General features: G+C 37.9%; 1 protein-coding gene across 7 annotated transcripts in view; it reads right to left on the reverse strand.

Moving 5' to 3' along the window:
• Positions 1-4,182: 4,182 nt before the first annotated feature.
• The window catches only part of Dnm3 (dynamin 3), a 605,597-nt gene continuing 590,832 nt past the window's right edge, over positions 4,183-18,947 (reverse strand). For 5 of the 7 annotated variants that reach the window (XM_008848501.2, XM_008848497.3, XM_017802043.2 and 2 more), the window contains one exon: positions 8,364-13,162. In XM_008848501.2, coding sequence (XP_008846723.1) covers positions 13,093-13,162 — 70 coding nt within the window. In that variant the 3' untranslated portion in view covers positions 8,364-13,092. Of the gene's footprint in view, positions 4,376-8,363; positions 13,163-18,947 lie in introns of those variants that run through there. The other 2 variants (XM_029553749.1, XM_008848499.3) reach the window with 2 other exon arrangements.

The following is an 18,947-nucleotide window of genomic DNA, read 5'->3' on the forward strand; positions in this document are numbered from 1 at the left end:
CAGATCCAGATCACCTGGAACTGGAATTACGGATGGTTGTTAGCTGCCGTGTGGGTGCTGTGATTTGAACCCAGGTCGTCTGTCAGAGCAGCCAGTGCTCTTAGCCAGTGAGTCATCCCCTCTCCATCCCTCCCCCCAGTATCAATTTTTTTTTTGCAACTGTATCATACTTATGATTAAATTACAAAACACATGTTGGTAAGTACAGCATTTTTAAGCCCTAAGATAATAAGCTTTAAAGTATATCCCACCCAATATACATTAAAAATCGTTGCCTGTAACAAATGCAGTTCTTGCTTTTCCTTCCTTTTCATGGTTTAAATGTGAAATGCCCCCCGGCAGGCTCATATGTTTAGGACCTGCATGCCAGCTGGGTTTTGAAGAAATAATTGGATCTTGAGCTAATTAATAGATCGATCCCTTGATAGATCATAATACGGCACTACTGGAAGGTGGTGAAAAGTAGGAGGCGAGGCCTTGTTAGAGGAAGTAGGTCACTGGGACATGCCATGGAGAGATGGGTCTTGTTCTCTGCCCCTTCTCTTTCCCTCTTGGCCTCCATGAAATGGCAGCCTCTGCCACACTGAAGTATGGAGGTGGAGATAGGGCAGAGAGTTAATGGATAGTTGAGGAAGGGTACCTTATGAAGCATATAAACATTAATAGTAAATACATATGAACAAACCTTAACATAGTTTAATGGTATTCTGTCTCTTGTAAGGCCCAAAGCATTGAATTTGGTTGAACTTGGACTAAAATCCTTCTTTAAGTTGTTTTCTCTTTAGCATTTGTCACAGCAATGAAAGTCAGACTAGCACACTCCTTTTGGCTTTGAACTACTAGGATGGTCTAAAACACCCCTCATTTGTACCTGGTCCCCAAGGTTTATGGACAGTTATCTACCAGTGAAACACCATAAGGAAAGGATTGGAAGTTTTGTGTAATTTTTCGTACCTTTAGCTCTCTTTTTTCCATCTTGTGGATGTTCTTGGTGTTTTTGAGCTGTAGACTGGGAACACCAGCTTTCCTCCGTGCTGTCAGAGAACACTGCTGCAGAGTTACCCCGTGGTTAGGTCCTGATGCAGTACGTGGACCCCTTTACAGTTTTAATATCAGCATGTCCCTTTCTCCTCTAACACCTGAGTCATTTAGAGTCTTGCAGTATGTATTCTATTAGGAGTGAAAAGTTTGCTTTCTGATTGGTTGAAATGAATTCCATTGTTTCATTGTCAGAAGTCACAAGTGCCACCTTCTGGAACATTAGCTCATGATTGGGACAAGTGGATTAATGCTGTCACAAAGTTAAACAGCTGTGTCAGCACTTGAATCATTAATAGTTCTCAGAATGAAGACTGAACCTTTTTCTTGTCAGAGAAATAAGTTGTAATTACTTATTTAGTTATTTTATAAGTTTCTTTTATCCCCTAACGTCTCTGATACTCCTGCTGATTATGATATAATTATGAGTCCAATAAATATCTGATGCATAAGGGACTACTATGTTGTTTTTTTTTTTTTTTTTTTTTTTTTTTTTTTTTTTCTTATTCTTGAGACAGGGTCTCCCTGTAGCCCCAGCTGACCTAGAACTCTCTGTGTAGAGCAGGCTAACTTCAATCTCACAGAGATTTGCCTGACTCTGACTCCAAAGTACTGGGATTAAAGGCATATGCCACCACGCTTGGCCTATTATTATTTTTTTTTAAGAAATAACAGTTTGGCCTTCCATGACTATCCTGAGCTATGATCAATATTGAAGAATATAGTACCTTTCCAACTCTGTCACATGTGGAAGATGGAGGTAGAGGTAGGTTCAGAAAGCTAATAGATAGCTGGAGAAGAGTACTTTGTGAAATATGTAAATACTGTTAATAGTAATGCATGTCAGAAAGCCTTAGCATAGTTTAATTTTATTCCAGGTTTCTTCCCTTTCTCCTCTGATTGCCTCTTGTTTTTTCTTGCTGATAAAATCAAAGAAAGGAAATACACTTCTATTTGGTTCTACTCAGTTTAAGAGACTAAGGGCATTTCATTCTGCAATTTCCCTTTCTTGTGGTTCATCAGGCCAATTTAAGTTGTAACTTTTGTAAATTTTGGAGCACTGTGTAAAAATAAGTATGTATTTAAGTTTTAGACAAAGTGAAAAAATGTCAAACACCTGAAAAAAATAAATTGAAGAAAATTCTCTGACGACCTCATTTTATGTGACAAAAGAGGTATGAAATAATCAGGGAATGTTTTATCTATTAGCATGAGGATGCAGCCACTAAGAATATCGATTTTTAAAAGTCAAGGCACTGGCAAGATGGCTCAGTGAATAAGAGCACTTGCTGCCTAAGCACAAGGACATGCGGTCAGATCTCAGAAGTCATGTAGGAAGTCCAGTGTGGCTACATGTATGCCCCAGCGCTGTGGAGAGTGGAGACAGGAATTTCCTTGGGGCTCCAAGTTCAGTGAGAGATCCTGACTCAAAGGAATAAGATGGAGAGTGATAGAGCAGGATACCAGATGTTCCCTTTTGGCCTTTGCAAGTGTCTAGGCTGAGGTGAAGGGAAGGGGAAAAGACTGTGTGTTGTGTGTGTATTATTTCCCATGAGCTCAGTTGCCTTGGGATATATAAGAGAGTTGGCCAAATGCCTTGCTTGGAAGCTTTGAACTTTGTTACAAGCAGCTCTGTTCTTTACTGAGCCTTGGATACAGTAAAAATGGAGGTAACACAGGATAGGAAAATTTAAACCTGAGAAACTGGTTTGAATTTTTTAGTGGAGAATTCAATTCTTAAAAATTATATTTATGACCCAAAGAGAGCCACTTTAATGAGGGGTCTTTTTAGAATAAGATGGTTGTCTTAGCTTTCTGTTGCTGTGACCAAAAGCAACTTGGGAGGAAAGGGTTTATTTCATCTTACATCTTCAGGGTCACAATCCATCACTGAGGGAAGTCAGGTCAGGGAACTGAAGCAGCAACCATAGAAACCTGTGGCTTACTGGCTTGTTTTTCCCTGGCTTTCTCAGCTCCCTTGCTTAGGCAGCTCGGATCCACCTGCCCAGAAATGGCACTGCCCACAGTGGGCTGGTCCTTCCTACATCCATTAGCAATGAAAAATGCCTGACAGACCTCCCACAGGTCAATTTGATGGAGGAAGTTCATCAATTGTGGTTCCCTCTTCCCGGGTCCTGTCCACATCTTCCTCATGCCTTCCCTTGCCAGGACGTCCCCAGGTCAAGTGTAAATGCAATACCAGTTAAATAAGTGGAAAACAAAGTCCCGAAGAATGATTAACTCTCTTTATGTTTAGTATTCTGTTTTAAATAGTGAAATGAGGCCCTTTCACAACTGGTCTTATCTGAGGAGGGCTGGCTACTTTTCAATTCGTATTTAACCCATGTAAATTGTCAAAACAGAAACTTTTGAATTAAATTAGAAACCATTGGGAAGGTTGCCACATAATTGGGGATGAAAATCAGCATTGAAAATTTCAATATTGTAATATTATTTAAAGACTGATGCATTCAAATTTTTCTTTTCCTTCAAACTCCTATTTATTCCATTTCTTAGCACTTCCCTGACATCATGAAGAATCTGCTTCTGTGGCAAGGTTTCCTTGCTTAGTTGGGTTTGTATTTTGAATGATAAGATTTTTATTTTTACCCCCAAATTTGCCAAATAGAATTTGTGAACTTAGGTGTTTCAGACCTACAGTTTCTTCTGTAACATAACTGATTTTATCATCTATTATAGCATTTAGAAGAATAATAGGAAAACATATTTGGCATAATAATAGCTGTTAATGAAATTCCTAGAGGCAGACAAAGTATTTAGCCTTCTGGATTCCCAGAATTTTCTTCTTTTTACTCTTCCATTGGACAGAAATTCAAATGAAGATACATTATCATTTTCTACCAAATAGCACCTAAATCACACTGCCCTAATAACTTAAATATTTTCCTATTCAGTTCTTTAATATGTCAAATTATGCATATTTTAGGAGCTGGGCATGATGGCACCCACCTATAATCTCAACACTTGGGAGATAGAGACAGGAGACTCAGTTCAAGGTCAGCCTTGGCTGCATGACACTGTGTCTCTAAAAAATGCAGTTTTCATCTTACCTGGCATTAGCTGGAATGAATATTTATTTTAATTTTGGTCATTTTCTTTAGAAAAAGAGTTGGAACACATGCATTTTTATATAGAATAATCTTTATTTTTTATTACAGACATAAATCAAAAATAAAGTTTTTATGTACATATGATAAATAGTGCAAACACAAAAGGCTTTTAAATACGATGGGTAGACATGTTGTTGGAAAGAAAAGGAGATGAATGACATGACGGGGGTTAGGATGGTCGTCCTGGAACTGCAGGAGGGGGTCGCCTAGTAAAAACAAAACAAACAAAATAACAAAAAAGAAAATCACAGATGCAGAGGAAGGAAACAATGTTTAACTTATAAAACAAATCCAAATAATAGCATGCAAAAATATCCCACAAAAGTAAAATCAAGCAAAACCAAACCCAGGCAGGCATGCAGGGGAAATGAAAGCTTCCCACAGGGCAAAGTTAGGACTTCTTAGGACTCTCCCAGGCTACCAACAGCATGCTAGGTATGGGGCATTTGTGTCTGCCCAAAGATCTTGCACCTTGGAATGATAAATCCTTGCGATCAAATTTAGGAGATTTAGGAGTAAGCTTCTGAAAATCTCTACAGCTTGTGTTCTTCATTTCTGACTCTTATTTTATGATGCAAAATTATTTCCAAAGATTTAAGTGAATATTGTAAAATCTCTACAGGGGGAGAGGGAACTGATAAAGAAATGTGCAACTGAAATATTTTTTAAAATGAGAAGATTAGAAGGTGTCACAAGATTAAATGAGCACCATCATCTCAGTGCAGAAATCATCAGTGATTATTATTACAGCAATGGATTTGTAGCTAACAATTTGTTCCAGGTGAATAACTGTGGCCTATGATAGCTTGGAATCAAGGCTAGGGAAAATAAAAGTCCAGGACTGATTCTTGATGGCCCCAGCATTTGTAGGAATTCCCTCTACCCGAGAGGTAAGTGCAACTAAAATTCCAATTTATTCTGAAGTGGGTCCAAAGTCACTAGGCTCATCCATATATCCCTTGCCTGGCTTGTGTCTCATGAGGACCATGAATTGTGAAGTGCAGAGTTGTGCTTCATCTTGATATTAGCCTCTGGTGTTTGAAGGGAAGATGGTTGGCAGCTACAGAAGATATAATAACCTCTATACTGTAGTGAACAGCTTTGCAGTAGACAAACAGAAGGCTCAATAAAGACTGCCCAGGAGATTGCAGCAGAATTCTGCACTTTAATTCCCTCTTTCTAACTGAATCTCTATGAGCTTATGGCTAGCTGGAGAACTGTAAGGTTATCGCAAGCCTTACTCTTGGTGGGGCTTGGCTTTGTGCTACCTGTCCAGGTGTCCAACAACATACCCACTTCCGCCTGAATCATGAGATACTTCAGTGCGTGGAACAGTGGGGTCTGTAAAGAACAAACACACCACTTTTTTTTTAATCTTCTGTGAGATGTTAATGAGGCCAAACTAACTTGGCTCTTTTTGAACAGTGGTTAAAAAAAAATTTTTTTTTTGCCTTTCCAAAAGTCTAAAACCAATTTTTCTCCAATCCAATTTAAGCTGGCTACACTAAGGGGGACTCCTATCCATTTAAATGATGAAGAACTTGTTTTCAGTCCCTAACCTTTCAACTGTGGGGGGTCTCCAAGCCTTGGACTTTGTGAAACCCAGGTAATGGGTATCCCTGGTGTTTTCATGAAGAAAGTGTAATTAAATTTCTGTCAGGCTGAATGAGATTTATCACCTGCCTAGCAAACAGAAACTATTTTTGAGTTCTGAAGGGGCTTTAGAACATTTTAATTACCTCAGCAGGGTGGGGAGGTGAGCCATTAAATTGAACAGAAGTTCACAGTGCTGAAGGACATTCTGTGAGCAAATGCCAAAACACCTTCCCACTGGAGCTAGTTTGGTGTTCTCCAGAAACAAGATCAGACACTTTATGTCTGAAAATATATTTCCCTGACAGCTAGAAAGTTTGCTTCAAACACCAGGGTTGACATTCCCTCAGAAAGCTCCTTTCTCCTCATCTTCACTTATCCTGTATCTAACTTTCCTGTTGTTGCCAGAAAAGTACCTTTGACAAAGAATGGCAACGTGGTGGGTCAGGCAGTTCCACTGTGGATCTTGCTAGTTTGGTTTTTTGATATTTCATAGTTCTATATTATTTACACAGAGTGCTTGAAGGCAAGTGTTGAACATATATGGTCTTTACACATGTAAAACTACAAAGGTACTGGAGTACTGGATTGGAGTACTGAGCTACTAACAAATTTCAAAGTGCAACAAATGTATATTCATCAGTCATAGATCTATGTAATCGAGATTATAAGTTTAGGTTATAGTTTGTTAAATCTTCTGAAAGAGTAACTTGATAGATATGTTTTATGAAACATCTTCTAAAAGAAAGAGATGAGAAAAATTATTATTAAAACAATGAATGAGAATGATGAATTATATATATTCTCTTAGATCTGTCCTATTATTGTAATTTAGTCTGATGGTGACCTTGCTATGGAAAGAGCGTTGGGTATTTTTCCTCATATATTTTTTTCTTTTCTGTGAAAAATCTCACAAAATAAGCTCTGCTTGTTTTCTTTGTCCATCATTTAGGTAACTTAGTATCCCAGAACAGAGGGGTGAACCTAACTAAAGGCATGGGAAAGAAAGCAGGGAAAGACACCAGGAATGGGGTTTTCTTCAATTCTTCTATAATGTTCAGTTTTAAATCGACCTGGATCCATTCTTTCACAATCATCCCACAAAATAATAAAATGAATTCAATGCAGCTCTTTTTTTTGGAAAGGTAAAGAAATAAAGTAACAGAAGAAAGCAAGGTCTACCCAAGGTTTGTTAAGGCTCACTGCATGTGTGTATCTCTATTCTACTTTTGTGCCTCCTGTGCTTATAAGCTCTTCCTTCAGGGACTCAGACACTGTTGTCACAAAGCACCCAGTGCTTCTGAGGGTGTCCTGAGCTGGGTGTTCATCTCACTCTTACACCTGAACCTAAAGCTTGTTACAAAATCAGGAGATACACTTTTGGAATTTGCACTTTGAATTAAGGTTGTAATTTTAGTCAATATTTTTGACATATATTCTAATTATTATGTCACCACAGTATGAAGGAACACTAATAAATAAACCAAAATGTACAGTGCTGAGAATGTGTAGAAGAGAGGCAGGCTGGGTTTAATGAAACCAAACACCAGATGCATTTCTCCAAATACATTTGAAAGGATGCAGCAGAAAAATGAGAATCTTGAAAACAAATCAGAGATTTATACTGACGCTAGAATTGTTTTTAAAACACAAATGGATATTCACCAAATAATGGTAGGTAATACAGTCCTTTGCTTTTGGGGGTAGTCTTCCTTAGAATGTATCCTGAGTATTATCACCATATGCTAGAATCACACATTAAAACAAAACACAACTATACAGATGACTCATCTAGACTGTCTTCCAGGAGGATGCTTCCTTTGAAGGCATGGCAGCTCCACTCACGGGAAATGTATAGAGAAGGAAATTACAGCAGAAAAAGTGCATTAACACAGCAATCTGTCCAGTTTTGCTTTGAATTACTATCCAGGTCGAGCATGGAAAATAAACCAACGCCTCTCTCCTTTCATCTCCTTATCCTTTGCTTTTAGCTAGCACAGTTTGGGACTATGTATGTTGATAAGGAACCCATCATCAAAGCTCTTATAATGAAGAGTATTTATTATCTGGAAACTCAATTGGGAAAAGGTTGTGTGTAACTACTGGGTCCTCATATTTTCTTATTATGGAGAAAATGAAAAAGGTACATTTCCCCCCTCTTTGCCCAATGAGCAAGTAACAGAGGCCAGCTGTAGAGCTAGTCACCCAATGATTGCTATATGAAATGACTTCTGTTAACCTAACATTTAGGCAGAGCAGCCTTCTTCCTACTTCCTGGGGTTTTCCACAAATACTTCCTTTCCAGTGGCAAACTGCCACACTGCTTGTTGGCAGATGTCACACCATACATCTAGCTGTCTAAGGTTTAAATCCTAGACTCTTACTTCAGATGAGGGGAAAACATCTTTCCTTCCTTTGATTTGCCTAATTTGCTCTGTCTACATATCTTCTCCTTCCCCAACTTAATGGGGAATGCAGCATGTCATCATTCTTCATGTTGGTAATTCTGGGTCGTTTTGAGCAAAAAGGCAGTAAAAATTTACTCTGGGGTATTACTGAAATATACAGGCAAGAATGAGGAAGTGGGGGGGATCCTTCAAATGTAATAATTTATTTCAGTTTCAGAAACACAGTTTCACATTTTCACAATGAGACCTTCAAAGATGATACAGGCTTTAGGAATTCAAAAGTTCCATTCCTAGAATCCATATTGTCAGCATTTTAAGAAATCTCAAAAATGCCAAAAAGACAGTGGACAGTATTCTGGCTCATTAATTGAAGAATTAACAAAGAAGACAAGATTTCACTTTTATGTACTCATCATTCATAGAAAAGTAAAAGAGAAGTTTGATTCAGAACAGGGAAAGAAAGGGAACATATACATGTGAGCGAAACGAAAGTACATATGAAATAACGTATAAGGAACAGTGGTGGGGTTTCTGATTTGAGAGAAGTTATTTTCAAATATTCGCAGCAGTCAATATAGGACAGTAGCTTTTGTTATAATTTGAAAACATTACTTTATGACCAAAGTTGAAGGAACTTAAAGGGAAAGATTACAAAGAAATCAATGTCTGGAGGTGAGCCACATGTGAAACCCTTGATCAGTGAGGTGAGACTTCTCACCAATATACCAGTATGAACATGTCTTAAACAGGAGATTCTTTGAGGTTCCTGGCTCTCATTCTCACACGTACACATTCTTACATATATGCATATGTACACAAATAGCTGTGCATATACTATGTACATTTCAAAAATATTCTTATAGTTTCACATACAGAGCACTACATCATTTTAAACAACTTAACTAGATGGACTGACTAATATTATCTAGAAGACAGACTTGAGTTCTTTAGAAAGAACTGTTTGTTTGATCTGGTGAACTATTGATTATTTCTCTAAAAATGTCTGGCTTCATTCACATGAACTCTGAGCTCATAGCTGGTAGTCCTCTAGGTGAAATGATATAAAACTCATGGCTTCAGTCTTTATACATCATCATCTGTCACCAAGTTAGACATTTCAGAGACCCATTTGGGCTTTTATTCTTCATCCTAAGGAGATTCCTATCAATTTAAATTACACTGTTTATCAAATGCAATATTTTTGCTCAAAAGAGTAGATGACCTGCCTTAAAGGAACTAAGTAACCTATCCCCTGCACTGTTGACAATTTTACTCAGAAAAATCCATTCCTTTTATTGTGTTACTGAATATATATATATATATATATACCTTTTACCTTTCATGTAAAGAACAAATGACTATACTTAGCTTTTTAAGTTAGTTCAGGAATTCAATATATCATAATTCTTAACTAGAGACCTTGAAGAAAGGTTTTTCAGATCTCATAACCTTTTGTCAAACTACCACTAATGGTAATTCCTTCATAGGCAGCGATCCTGGGTGTTTCAATACAGATGTCTGTGGACATTATTTTATCATGGGTTTCACAAGCTTTGTGCCTCTGAGAATAATTCAGTATGCAGTTAGGAAATTTTTGTATGCCTCATGTATGTTATGCATATTATGGCAGATCTTCCCAACATATATCGTATGCTAGCATAATTTAAAAAATATGTTCATATTCTTACATACTGAACATGTTTACATTGATATTTATACCCATACATATACATGTATATACACAATGCACATACAATCACACTCATGCTTGTGACATTTTAACAGGTGCTTTTGAACCTACTTACTCAAAGGGACAGAAAATACATGTACTTACAGAAACAAATTTCCTCTGTATATCGTGTATTCACAGAAACATGCAGAGAAAATGAATACACAGAAAATGACAGCACTTGCACATACTGGTATTAGGTCCCATCTCACGTTATGACTACAGTCTATACCAAAACATCACAAAATTAATCTATGTGGCTACATTTTAATTCTAAATACAGAAGGCTTATATCACAGGTACTAGTTTTGTTATATTTTTGGATAGAATGAATTTGTATCTCAACAGTGAAATTGCCAATAAACAGGCCTACTGCTCTTCTATCTTATAAAACACACTAAAAGCAATATACTCAGAGGGACTGCTTGGTAGATGAGGTTTGGAACTGCAATACTACCTGTTCTAAATCAATACTGTTCAAAATCTGTCCACAATTGAGCAAATGGTTGGTCCAGTTATCCAACGTGCATGCGAGATTTAACATGTGAAAGTAAAACTAGATTTACTCATCGAACATGTACGGTTATTTTTTTCAACCCTAAACACACTGATTTTTTTCTTATTATGCTAGACAAGAAGAAGCTACATCTATTATGTTGGTAACATTAATCTGTTAGGAAGAAGTTGAGCAAGAGATTGAAACTTGGAATGGGAGCCAGAAAGCTCTTCAAGCTCTATTCCTGTCTTAAGGCCTGTGTGCACGCTGCCCCCACAAACTCCAGAGCTTCTGACTTCATTCATGTTGGTATCTTCTGTTAGCAGGATGTAAACCCTTCTAACTGCAGCAAACTGAAAATATTCTGGAATGACACTGCTGAAATTCCGGGTAGGGATGGTGGGGGGGGGGCAGGGGAAGGTGCTGGGTGACACCAAATAGATCATAGGAGTAAAACAGAACAAAACTGTACCAACAAAGGAGGACGACTGAGACAGTGTGTCTGTGGGACTGTCGTCCAAAAGCAAAAGCCAAAGATGACAGATGCCATTGTATATGACTGCCTAAAATCAGTGGAAAGAAACTTGGAAAAAAATCTCCAATTTTCTTTGACATTGGTTTGTGCTGATCCGAGAACACACCAGCGGTTTTCTGCAATATTTTCCCCTAACAGAAGGAAAAATTTGAAATACAGCAAAATGCAAAACCACAGTAAGTACAAAGCCAAACCCTGAAGTATATAATTTGTTAGCTGCCTATTTGAGAGTATTCAAAGGAAGAAGCAAAGGGAATCCTAAAAAGAGGACGTTTTGAGTGAAGATCTCGCTGCAGATTAGTTGGTTAACTATGAAGTTTTGCTTGACATTTTTTCCATTTAGTTGGGATACTGTTTTCAAATGTGCATCTTGTAGATGAGCTCCATTCACAAAGAGTTAAGTATTTTTCCAATGAAGAAAAAATGAAGATATGAGAAATGTTACAGTGGTAATGTTCTTTATCACTTATAACTTTAAAAATTGAAATGCTGTTTTTGTAAGTCTCATATTTTCTAATTTGTTCCAATTATAAATGGGCTGTAACCCATTAGAATAAGTTCAATAAAGTGCCATTTGACTTGGAAAATTCTTTTTCTTTTTTTTTTTTTTTTAATAATGGTTAAAGGTTTTTACTTCATAGTTTATGGGTATCTGCTTTGGGTATAAACTACACAGGAAATTAAAGTTAAGTTCTCATACAAATCATGTTTGCTGCTTTCAAGGGGAGGCACTGCAGTTAGTAAAAGCTGATTTACTTCTGTGGAATATGGAATGATACTGGACGCCACAATTCAGCAAATGCTTGCTCTGCTGTCTGGGAGCAGTTAGCAGACAGAATTCCATTTGGCTTCTGGCTCTTTCCTACATGTTAATCATCTGGTCATAGGTAGTTCAGAACTTAGCCTCAAGACTGAACTATTAACCTCCAGGCCAAACTGCTCTTGTAAATTCTAGAAATCCTAGAAATTGCAAATCTGTTTTGCAGCCTAGCAGTTCAAAGCCATTTTCGGGAGCAACCTGGCACAGTGCATCTGTAAACGTGTGAGCTGTGCTCTTAAACCATGGCATCTCTGACAACTTTCCTTTCTATTTCAGGGACCATTCTTTCAATCTAATTAGGTCATGTTAATTCTCAGGATTTAAAAAAGTCTAGAATGGATAGAAACTTGCACTAAATGAGTCTTAAAGGGATTCTTATATAATTATTTATATGTAAACAATATGAATTGCATATTAGCATAGATTTATTTTTGCTCCAGCCAAGATAATAGTAATAATTAACTGGAGTTAGTATGAAAGTACAGTTATCCAGGTCAGAAAATAAGATCAACTTGAAAAATTAAATATTTTCCTATGCTGCCTTCCTTCACCATATCCTACAAAGGAGTGAATATATAAGCTAATGAATTCTATTTTCCCAGTTGCTTTGAGAATGGTGGGATTTTGCTTCTTCCTTAAACTCTGAAACTAGCCAAGTCTATCAGCTGATTACCAGAACACCCACGCTTTACTGCCCTGCTGTGTGTGCTTCCAGCATGAGCTTCAGCACACTGGCAGAAAGAGAAGCTTGCTAGCAAGCGGTGCAGACTTTGCCTTTGCAAACTACCCTGTGCTCCTTGAAAAGTTTTCATCTTGGGGAATCCTAATTTTAAAATATCACTTCCTAGCAGTCTTATTAAATAAAGAAGGAAAAGGAACTAAATATATAATTATGGAGTAGGTGATAGTGTTAGTTAATAACAGACGACAGAATTTCTGCCACCCTAAACAGGATGTGGGGGAAGAGATGTTCAGCTTTAAACTATCATAGCTGTTAAGAAATCTTTCTTACGAACTTCTTTGTAGATAGCCTGGAAAAGTCTTTCAAAGTAAATTTAAATATATGCTGGGTAGATAAATGGTTTCAAAGCATAGGACTGCTATACAAAACTACCTTGGTCAGTACAACATACTAATCCTCTATAGGTTAGCAGTTTTTAAGAGTCAAACCCAAAGGTCTGATGTACCATGAGCAATGAAGATGAGCGATGAATGTATTAGTAAAACTGGTTACTTGCCTATTGGTGTTCATACATGCGGCTACTCATGGTTTACTGCAGTGGTTACCAAATATGCTGCTTTCACACAAATTAGCGATTAACTGCCATGCTAGACACTTCATTTAGTCTAACAGGGAGGATTCTAGTGAACGGATTATAGTGGGACGAGTTGGTGATGGGGGTGGTCTCCGGCTAGAAAGAGAGAAAGAGACAGGTAAAGAATCAAGTAGAACAGCCAAGTTGCACTTCAGGATGCTGACAAAAAGCCATCATGCACATGCACATGCAATTCAGGACAGCAGGAGTGGTTGTAGTCAGTAATGATTTCAAGATTGTCACTTTTGAGCCATTTAGCCATTCTCTTTCTCCCTCTGCCAGGATGTCAGTTACCACCTCCCATTTCCTTTAGCAGTGACTTTCCCCAGTTGTACTCTGTTTCTATTGCAGACCCAGACACTCAGGCATCAAGGTGTTTAAGAGTTTTCTGCAATGATTGTGAATATTTGGGGGTTTTTCAGGATTCATCGGTATTTGTAGCAGTATTAATAGATCATTTCAACATTAAGTCATGAAGAGTTCCTTTTACCTCCTATATCTGAAAAGTGGCTCAGAAAATTTCATGTAAGCCTTTTTTCTGCAGTGGTATATTCCAGTTTAACATACTCTACTAGTTTTACTATTAAACACTGAATTTTCAAAAGGATCTTAGAGATACTTATCAGCAGAGTAAACAAAACTAAATCAGCCAGTGCTAACTAGTTTAGTAAACAAGTCCTGCAGAAAGTCTTCTGTGATCATCTGAACTGTTCGGCAGTTTTTCCACTGGGAGGAAAATCCTCATAATTTCCTTCTTATGGCAATGCAGAAATAATTTCTCTTTTGTTAATATATTCTTCATTGTTTAAGATGATCAACCCTATTTTTTAACTTTTAGTCCAAGTCTTCAACCTGCATCAATTTCTCTTTTATGGAGAGGTCAAAAGTCATACTTAACTTGTGCCATTTAGTACTTAGCATGGTGTTACATGCAATGAATTTTCTTCATCTTTCCAGATATATGTCAGTGAAGTGAGCCTTCTCTGACCTACTTTCTCCTTCTTGATACAGTTGCTTCTATGACTGTGTGGTTATTCACCACACTGAATTCTAATTGAGTTCATGTGCTTATCTTTACTGATTAGAAACATCACTCATCTTTATATCCCTGCAATGCCTAATCTTCTGCTCACCATCCAGTTAGTGTTTGATAACTGAATAAGTAAAAATTCACCCTGGAAAGAAGAAATAAGTGATGAATACTTATGATGCTTATTAGTTTTATCCTAATAACAATGGTGTTTGCTGGCAAATCATGACTGTGGCCCAAATTTTATTTCACTTTAAAATTTTAATTATTTTTAATGGTGTATGCATGGGATGGGGCTTGAGACTTGGAAATGTTACCTATGAAGTATTTGATTGTTCATTTTTTTGTGGGAGTCTGCAATAGTACTAAATAGTAGCCCTTTTATCCTCAAGAAGTTTGACAAATAAGTAACTTACAGAGATGTAGTCTTTGCAATTAAACAGTATGGGGTGGGAATAGACAGGCAGGATTTGAACTCGAAGGAGGGAAACACTACCAGAGGGTTCAATAATACACTTAATTAGGGAACAAGTGGAAGTCAGAGTATGAATTCAGTGAGAAGAATACAGAATAGAATGGTGGGTGGGAAATTGTCTTATGTAAAATGATAAATTACACCAAGGCTTATAACCAAGTGAGACAGGAATGTAATGGGTTCTCTGGTGATCCTTTTGTTCTTGGTTTAAATGTCATGCTTCAGTTCTTCTGGGCCATCTCATAGTCCTCTACCCTCACCTTCCAACACTTTATCGCCTGGACACTCAATAGATTTAAAGTTCCTGGAGAACAGAGAGTGCACATGCGGCATTCATCAGGCATAGTCAGCACCTAGTACGCTGGGATTCCAGGGCAGTGAATGCATATTTGCTGAATAATGGCCAAACGAATGACTGAGTGAAGAGTGCCTACACAAGACGTTGATTGAGGTTGGAGTCCATGCTAGGTCAATGTCCAGAGAGACAAGGGCATGTAATGCTTTTGAGGTATTTGTCAGAACCTTACATTTGAGGCATATGTTCATATAGAAAAAATCCTACAGCAGAAGTCAAAGTTCATCAATTCTAGCTGTAATTACCAGCTTGTGTAATTTCAACCCACAGATTGTCTAGGCCTTATTAGTCTCAGTGTGACATAGGGAACTCAGGTAGAGGATGTAACAGGGCTTACAGTCATGTATTTATGACTGTATTTATGTATTCTTCATCAAACAACTACTGTGCAGTGCATCATGACCCATGGGTTTAAGAAGCTCAGAGTCTACACTGAGTGACAGGGAAGCGAAACAGACAAATGTGCAAGTGGTTCATCAAAGCACTACATTTGAAGTGGGGTCATGGGGCAAAATTCTGTAATTCACCATGACGACTCTGAAAAACTTGAAAATCCTATAATGTAATTATAACTAGGGCAAAGGTCATTTTAAATATTGGATGCAAAGTTGAGAAATGGTAAGAGAATGTAGGCCTATCCTGATGAAAAAAAAACTAGAAATTAAATGATGAGCACTCAGGGGAAGAGTTTAATGGTGGGACTGGAGAATGGAAAGAAAGTGGAATACTCTGATGGCACAGCAGATTCTCCTTCATCTGCTCTTCTGACTGGGACCACATGGGTGGGATAAGGGAAGAAGAGCAGCGGGCGTAGAAAAGGCAGGACAAGAGAGTGACTGTGAAGATCATGTTTCTGCCAGCAGCCAGGTCTGGGATTTGTTTTGTTTACCATATCTGAGAATTCTGCATGATCTTTGGATTACAGAACTTAACACAGTCTTTAGTTCACAGTTAGATTTTTTCCCCCCAAATGAGTAAATTAGAAAAACCTGTTCACTTGTCTGCTTGTTAAGGGCATCCCTAGGGATTTGCACTGAAAAACCGCTGCAGAGACGTGCGGAGAATTAATGACTCAAAGAAGATAAAATAGAAAGAGAAGATATCTATTATGTTCTCTCAACATGATGAAGACATCTTTGGAATATGCCCAGTATCAGATTAAAGGAACCCATATATGTGCTAACTTAGTACTTTAAAAAGATCCTAAAGAACCCTGTCCCATTTACTCGTTTGGAAGAAGTGACCATTACTTTATTTCTACAACAATAAGAATAGTAATCTGTATTGCAAAACTACTAGAAAAAACTCAAGACAAGTATTAAATTGTTCAGGGTGAATTTTTAAAACAATAAAGCATGCTAAGTTGTTTGCCACTTTCAACACTAGAAAGGCATTTAAGGTTTACTGTTCAAATTAATTTTGTTGGTCCAGCTCCTAACCATTCAAATTTCCAAAGACATTCACCTCACAAGGCAGTTTATTTTGGGCAATGAGAAGTTATTTACTTTGTATGAAATTTTCCTCAGTTGCTTTGTTTAGCAATGGGCATCATTAAGTAATCCATTATATTGAAATGGAGCATCTTGTATCATTTAGCAGTTATTGAAACACTGTGTTGTGTGTGGGCGGTTTATGGTTATGATAGAAGAGCCATGTTTCTGCTTTCAAATCAAAGGGAAAGATGTAATACTTGAAGTTGTAGCTGCAGGGATGGCCCATTTACAGTATTTTGGACAATGACAATTTTTGTAAGAAAGTCTGATGCTCAACAAGGTGGGTGGCATTTGGGGCAGAAGCTGGCTTCACCGATAAGGTTGAGAAGTCATCATTTGGTTCCTTCTCTTATTTTATTGTCTTTTAAGAATAGAAGTCTAATTCCATCTGGCCTCTTTCTGTTATCTGGCTTTGAGTGTCCATGCTGTGAGGCCCTTTCTTAATGGGTTGGGGAAGATTGTGCAGGACAAATGGCGTTGCTCATCAGCTTGGGGGATGAGGGTGGGTGTTGTGTGTGGAAGGCACTGTGCCTCTAGGATCTACTTCTGGGTAACATAGTGCAGATTTCTCAGATGGCATGGTCTTTCAGTGGATGCCATTATTTCTCTTTAGGATGAGAGGTGGGTGTCATCTGACTGGTGAATGTGAGACATTTGGGTCTATCTAGCTCTGCTTCTACCTTCCTCTCCATTCAGACTTCCTCCTGTGGGGCAGTTCCAGCCATGGTTTTCACATTGTGCCTTGAATAACAATTCCCTGTTAAAGCACAGGTGGATGCAGCTCAGAATTCCTAACAAGCTTGCATGCGACACTGAGGTTGCTGATCCTGGGATGAGGGTTTGAGAACTGCTCTACTGAGGTAAGATAAATGATTTTGACCTTGTCGTCTTAGCAAGTCAATTCATTTGCCAGATAAAGTCTAAGTAAAAGGAAAATGCTAGAAAACTCTTAAGGAGGGTGAAGAAATGGTCACCAAAACTCTTTGATATTTTTGGGAATTAGAATTAAACATGAGTCAAAGCAGGCTAAGAAAGCATACCACTCTAGCTTGTTAGTCACAACCAGAAGAATAACTACTTGCTTAGTGCAGCTTATGAAAAGGGTATAGAAAAGATGTATCTCTAAATGTGCCTTCTACATTTTCATCTTTGGGGAATATGTGTTTGAACTCCCACTGAATTACCTGGGTGGATCCAAATAAAAAAGAAATCCCTCAAATGAGAGAAGCAAAGGTTAACACTTGTAGAGCTATCTGCCTGATTGGTTATTTGCATTAAAAAGGATGCATAAGAGGTCCGTCTTCTACATGCTTCTACTTATAAATATAATGGAAGCTGTAAAATATAATAATCAAAATTAAATTTGTACTTAGTTATAGCTAGCATCACGGGAGAGTTATCTAGTTGATAATGCAATGCCCTTGGCCCCTTGGGAAGAGTTTTGTTAACTGAATCACTAGAGAAAAGACTACTTCTTTCTTTTGTCATGGCTGATAACAAACAACAACAGCAACAAATAAACTAAATCTATTTCCTGAATTTCAGGGTGTGGAATGTTTTTATTTGCCATATTCCTCTTGATTCAATCCTTGTATCATTTTTCAGAGTTTGAAGCTCACATGCATATGTATAATCTGAACCATATTCTCTCTCTCTCTCTCTCTCTCTCTCTCTCTCTCTCTCTCTCTGTGTGTGTGTGTGAGTGTGCCAGAGGTTGATGATGGGTGTCTTCCTCAATCCTTCTTCACCTTATTTTTTGAGATAAGGATTCTTACTGAACCCCGAGCTCCTTGATTTGGCTAGACTGGCTGGTCAGCAAGCTCCAGGGACTCTCCTGTTGTACCTCCCTGAACTAGCAGAACACACACACTGCCTGCCATGCCTGGTTTGTATTTTATTTTTTAAATGAGTGATATGTATTCAAACTCAGGTCCTCATGCTTGCATGGTAAGCACTTTGGCAATGAGACCTTCTCTCTAGCCCTCATCTAAACATTAAGCCTCCAATGGAGTAAGCTCTTGTCTTATACTTTTTGTAGCCTTCCATGGCACTTGCTGGGGGCAGTGTGGTAGTTTGCAGACCATGAACTTGATGAGTGAATACGCCAAAGGTTAACTACAATACAGCACACTTCTGTGGAAAATGCAAAGGCAGCTATGAGCCAGACCTCCACTTACTTTGTTGAATGTTTGATCTGCGAGAACAGATTATAGGATGCAGTGTGTTATATTTTAGCATTGTATTTGTACTTTGCTTCTTATTTTGAGAATTTAGTCAATAAACAGATATTACATATCTAAAAGGCATTAAGCTAAATTCAGAAAAATGTAATACTCATGACTTTGTTCAAAAGGAGGACAAGCATCTTATGATTTATTATATAACATGCTATAGGGTGCTTGCTGTCCAGCAGATTTTTGGTCTTTTGTGGCTTGGGGAATCCTGCCAAGCCATTATTGTCCAAGAATAGTTTGTAGTAGATGGTGGAAAATAAGGCTTGTAGGTTGCTTAAAAGTCGGCAAGTGGGA

This window comes from Nannospalax galili, unplaced genomic scaffold, assembly GCF_000622305.1.
Source record: "Nannospalax galili isolate Female #2095 unplaced genomic scaffold, S.galili_v1.0 scaffold624, whole genome shotgun sequence".
In the NCBI taxonomy this organism is placed as follows: Eukaryota; Metazoa; Chordata; class Mammalia; order Rodentia; family Spalacidae; genus Nannospalax; species Nannospalax galili.